Consider the following 5,261-nt stretch of genomic DNA (forward strand, 5'->3'; position numbering starts at 1 on the left):
TTCGGTTAGTGTTACTAAAACCTGTTTGGTTTTTTTAGCTGTAACCTTAATTACATGACTGCCAAGTTATGCACATCAATACTAGGGCTGGGTATCGATACTGATTTCCAAAAATGAATGAATGAATGAATCATTGAATGAATTAATGAACTATTCATTCCTTCATTTATTCATTCATTCATTAAATAAAAGATCGATTTTGGGATTCATGAATCGATTCTGAATCATTTGATTCAGAATCGATTAATCTATTTTTTTAAACCCAGCCCTACTCCTTACCCGAGGGTGATGCAGGCCTCGCGGACCACCTGGGAGCGGAGGTCTTTAGCCGACAGCTTCAGGGGGGCTTCCAAGAGGCGGAGCTGCTGAGGGAAGCCCTCGTACTCCAGGGCGCCGGCCAATAGGAGCGATCGGACCTTCTTCAGCTGGAGGAGGAGGAGGGAGGCGCGTGTCAGAGAGCGTCAGAGGCAGCACATCACTCTACTACGCAGCAGTACGAACGCCACAAGTACCACACGTTAATTGACGTTACAGAGAAAATTGCCGGGCGATTGAACAGAGAAAAAAATATCCCTTGACCTGGTAACGGACGAGGCCTGAGACTGATGTCCTGTAGGGACCAATAAGGGATCAGAGAGGGCGTGTTTGAGATATTGTAGGCGGGGCTACGGTCCTTACCGCCACTACTCTTTGTTCCCAGTCGTGCTTGTCGTCATTCAGCACCTCGCGCACCTTGGTCAGCTGGTCCTCCATCTCACGGTTGGAGTAGATCTGCATGAGGGAGGGAGGGGGGGGGGGGTTGGGGGTCAGAGAGGGAGTCACAGGAAGGAAGGAAGGAAGGAAGGAAGGAAGGAAGGAAGGAAGGAAGGAAGGAAGGAAGGAAGGAAGGAAGGAATTTCCACCTTACTTCACCTCAGTGAGAGTCTAAACCAGGTTCCGTGAGTGGACTGTGGACATAGCCTGGCGAACCATCCAGAATTGGATTTTGTCTACTGTCTGTATTAGTCTACAGAGAACAGTCATGGCGGGCGGAGCTATTTAAGGGCGGGGCTTCCATGGACCAGCACAGGGCTTATATGCTGGTATTCTGAGGACCAGGGAGAGGGTCTTACCTGGATAGAAGGTACATCCTCAAAGGACTTGACGAAGTCGTCGTCGTCTACAGCCCCTGCGCTGACCCCCTCTTTACCTGCACAGACAAACGCACGCGTCAAGAAGCATTCATCCAGGGGTTGCCAGAAGGACTTCCTATTGGATAACTAGTCTTCTTCTTTGGTCCTGTCCACCGGTCAGCATTGCTCACCTGCAGCTTTGGGTGCGCCGGCTGAACTGGGCCTCCTGACCGAGGCGATGCCCACCGTCCTCCGGCCACTAGGGGGCGCCTTGGAGGATGAGGAGGAGGAGGACCGGCCCCCGTCCACTGAGTCCTCATCATCAAAGTTCTTATCTAAGGAAAAAAGAAGGAGAAGAAGGAGAATAATGATTAATAATTCATAATAATAATAATAATAATAATCGTTCCTGGGCCAGGGGTCTTTATTGGACACACAAACACACGAGTGAGGGGCGACGCAAACACACACACACACACACACACACACACACACACACACATCTTCAGTGGTCGCCTCCAGGGGCAGCCAGGAGCAGAGGGCAGCCTCGTCAGTGGCGCCCGGCAGGGACCGAGTCCAAGTGCTCAGTCCAAGTCCTGGTCAGGGAGCGGACTGAAGAGCATCTGAGGAGGAACACGGAGGGAACATGCAAACTCCGCACGGAAAGACCCGGAGACCTTCTTGCTGACCTTGAGAGTCCTTTTTTGTCCCCTATCAACAGTGATTAGGTGAGGAGAAGGGACGGTCAAGCAATGCCAGCCCAAGGTGGGCCAAACCTAGGGCCTCTAGTCCCTGATCTTGGACCTGGTTTTAGATCTTTAGGGTCAGGTTCGACACCTGCAGTTGGAGGGCATCATCCACCCAGACCAGGCTCCGATAGCAACCATGGGAGTTAAGCTGGGTTCACATCCCACAACGATGACACGCTACTTTTGGAAATTCAATCTCATCATGAGTCCACAAGATTTGTTTAACCTTGAATTGAGCTTTCAGCGCCACATAATAATATTTTGTTCCAAGTGTACTAAAACCCCTCTGGACTGCTGATACAGTAGGTTCCTGTGTGTGTGTTTGTGTGTGTGTGTGTGTGCGTGTGTGTGTCCCTCCATCCATCATAGAGGGAGTGTTTAATCTGGATTACGGCGTTAGAGGCCACCTGTCACATCTTCCAACTCTCCGGTTCGCACGACGGATTAGCATGACGAACAAATAGGATTCTGGGAGGACGCCGGGTAGACGGACAGACGGACAGACAACAGCGCATACTGATGTTTCATTTAACAGACGCAGACGATGGACAATCAGCCGTCTCTAGGGAAAGATCACTCAAGATCTCTGAATGCCTGAAGCCTCCTCCTACATCGCGGCTACTAAACCCAACGCTCGCCACGACTGACCTGTCGACAGCCTTAACTGTGGCGAACGGCACAAAAAACGCGGATGACTAACGGCCGTTCCGATTCCTCCCTCGCCCGTTTAGACCGAGACAAAGCCCCCGGCACACAGCGAGACACGCCCCGTCCACACGTTCCTGCCTGTCCATCTCCCCTTCACTCCCTCCTCTCTCCTTCTCTCCTCATCCCTCCGTCCGCACCTCATCCCTCCATCCAGTCGACAGACAACAGTCATTACGGTGAAGCCGAACCCGTCATTAAGAGATAGAGATGGAGATAGAGATAGAGAGAATCGAAGGACAAACAGGATGAGGGAGGTAGAGAAAAGGGGGATGCGAATAGGAGTGAGAATTAAGAGATGGTAAGACAGAGATGGAGGAAGAGAGAGAGAGAGAGATAACGGGAGAGAGAGAGAGAGAGAGAGAGAGAGAGAGACAGAGAGAGAGAGAGAGAGAGCAGGGAGAGAGCAGAGGTAGTAAAGGCAGTGGTCTTACGGGAGCAGATCTTCTTACACACCAGCTTCCTCAGCATGCTCTCTGTCACGCTCTCTGAGCTCTCTCTCTCTCTCTCCCTCTCTCTCTCTCTCTCTCTCTCTCTCTCTCTCTCTCTCTCTCTCTCTCTCTCTCTCTCTCTCTAGCCAGGCATCTGAACAGGGTGTGAGCGACTGAGTATGACTCGCCCCTTGCTTATGTCAGAGTGCGTGTGACTATGTTTATGCCAGAGTGCGTGTGTGTGTGTGTGCGTGAGAGAGAGAGACAAACAGAGAGAGCGAGAGAGTGTGTGTGTGTGTGAGAGAGAGAGAGAGAGAGAGAGAGAGAGAGAGAGAGAGAGAAAGAGAGAGAGAGAGAGAGAGACCTGCGCTGCTGGAGTGCTAAACTAGCTTCCTCTAAAGCCCTGTCTCTCTGAGGTAAACTGTCAAACAGACTGGTGTGTCACTGGGGTGTGTGTGTGTGTGTGTGTGTGTGTGTGTGTGTGTGTGTGTGTGTGTGTGTGTGTGCATGTGTGTGTGTGTTGCTCCCGCAGTGCCAGTGTGGTGTGACCGGCCCACAGGGACACTTCTGGCCAACGAGGGAAGGGACAGCAGCTGTGAGGTCACCTCTATCCACTGTGCACTCACAATGTGTCACAACAACAACAAAAAACAACGACGTCGTCATGTTTACCGGCCTCCTCCAGAAACACGCTACAGCTGAGGAGAACCGTTCCGTCTCCGTTGCCATGACCACCGCAGACGGGGCGTGAAACTCTAACCCTTTGATTCTCTTGTTCTCCTACATTAGTGGGCATCAGCATGCAGGACCAAACTTAGAACTTAACGTCCCCCCCTCGTCCCCTCTCAGTCCAGTCAATCCCAGAAGGCCGTCGTCCACAGGCACTTATTGTATTATATTATATTGCACTGTACTTTAGATTGTGATTCTTGCACTTTGCCTTCAGCACTAGATTATGCTCTTAGTCACTTGTTTTAGAAAGGAGATGCACTTGTGAGTTCTGGCAAGTAGTAGTACATTGGCTCTTCCTACGTTAAATGCAATTATTCTTAGTCGCTTTGGATAAAAGCGTCTGCTAAATGACTGTAATGTAATGTAATGTAATGTAATGTTCCCCGTCAGCGTTGCTCGCTGGGATCAGTCCCCGCTTCCGATTCAATAAACGGAAGGTCTCTGCTTTGATTGGACACTGACGGAAATCACATTTTCTGAGCTGAAAATCAATATTAGACGTATTCCTATGACGCTAAACCGCCATTTAATAGCCAAAAAGCTATTTGGTTTAAAAAATAAAAAGAGAGATTTAGACACATTCTTCCAAACTGCTAGATGCAGGCTCTGTAGATGTGGACTGTCCCTCCTCCTCCTCCTCCTCCTCCTCCTCCTCCTCCTCCTCCTCCTCCTCCCACAGTCCTCAGCAGGTGAGCTGTAATATCCCGCCTCCCTGGTGTCATTTCTCTCATCTGTATGTGCGGAGGTGGGGTGAGGGAGGGAATCCAGATAGGAGCGGCCCTGGTGTGTGGTGTGTGTGGTGTGTGTGTGGTGTGTGTGGTGTGTGTGCTCAGGGCTGGGCTTGACAGGGCTAGAGACCAGTTATCACCCCCCCGGCTCTCTGGCCCTCATCACACTACTGTCGGATGTCAACAGCACTACGGCAATAATGTTGGTTATTTGTGTCAAAAATGCTGCAGCAATAATCTTGGCGATTTATGTCAACAACACTATACAAGGATATGGTTCTGAGAAGAAAAAACACACAGAGGAAGCCAGGAAGCACTATGGCTTTGTGATAAACCAATAGGAGCACTATGGCTTTGTGATAAACCAATAGGAGCACTATGGGTGTGAGATCAACCAATAGGAGCACTATGGGTGTGAGATCAACCAATAGGAGCACTATGGGTGTGAGATCAACCAATAGGAGCACTATGGGTGTGAGATCAACCAATAGGAGCACTATGGGTGTGAGATCAACCAATAGGAGCACTATGGGTGTGAGATCAACCAATAGGAGCACTATGGGTGTGAGATCAACCAATAGGAGCACTATGGGTGTGAGAATCAACCAATAGGAGCACTATTGGGTGTGAGCCACTGATAGCGAGGAGCTTTACAGGGTCAGGGAGAGGAGTGCAGCTGTATGTGAAATACCTCGTTCCTCCATCACAGTTATACCATCACAGTTACACCATCACAGTTATACCATCACAGTTACACCATCACAGCTATACCATCACAGTTATACCATCACAGTTATACCATCA

The 5,261-nt window shown here is 50.0% G+C and overlaps 1 protein-coding gene across 1 annotated transcript in view; it reads right to left on the bottom strand.

Moving 5' to 3' along the window:
* The window catches only part of clasp1a (cytoplasmic linker associated protein 1a), a 73,129-nt gene that overhangs the window by 33,868 nt on the left and 34,000 nt on the right, over nucleotides 1–5,261 (bottom strand). Inside the window, exons 9-12 of the mRNA XM_084451494.1 lie at nucleotides 1,304–1,447; nucleotides 1,113–1,189; nucleotides 679–771; nucleotides 280–425 (exon numbers count right to left, since the gene is read on the bottom strand). Of these exons, the coding sequence (XP_084307620.1) occupies nucleotides 280–425; nucleotides 679–771; nucleotides 1,113–1,189; nucleotides 1,304–1,447 (460 nt within the window). The remainder of the gene's footprint in view (nucleotides 1–279; nucleotides 426–678; nucleotides 772–1,112; nucleotides 1,190–1,303; nucleotides 1,448–5,261) is intronic.

This window comes from Borostomias antarcticus (genome assembly GCF_949987555.1).
Source record: "Borostomias antarcticus genome assembly, chromosome: 17".
Taxonomy (NCBI): Eukaryota; Metazoa; Chordata; class Actinopteri; order Stomiiformes; family Stomiidae; genus Borostomias; species Borostomias antarcticus.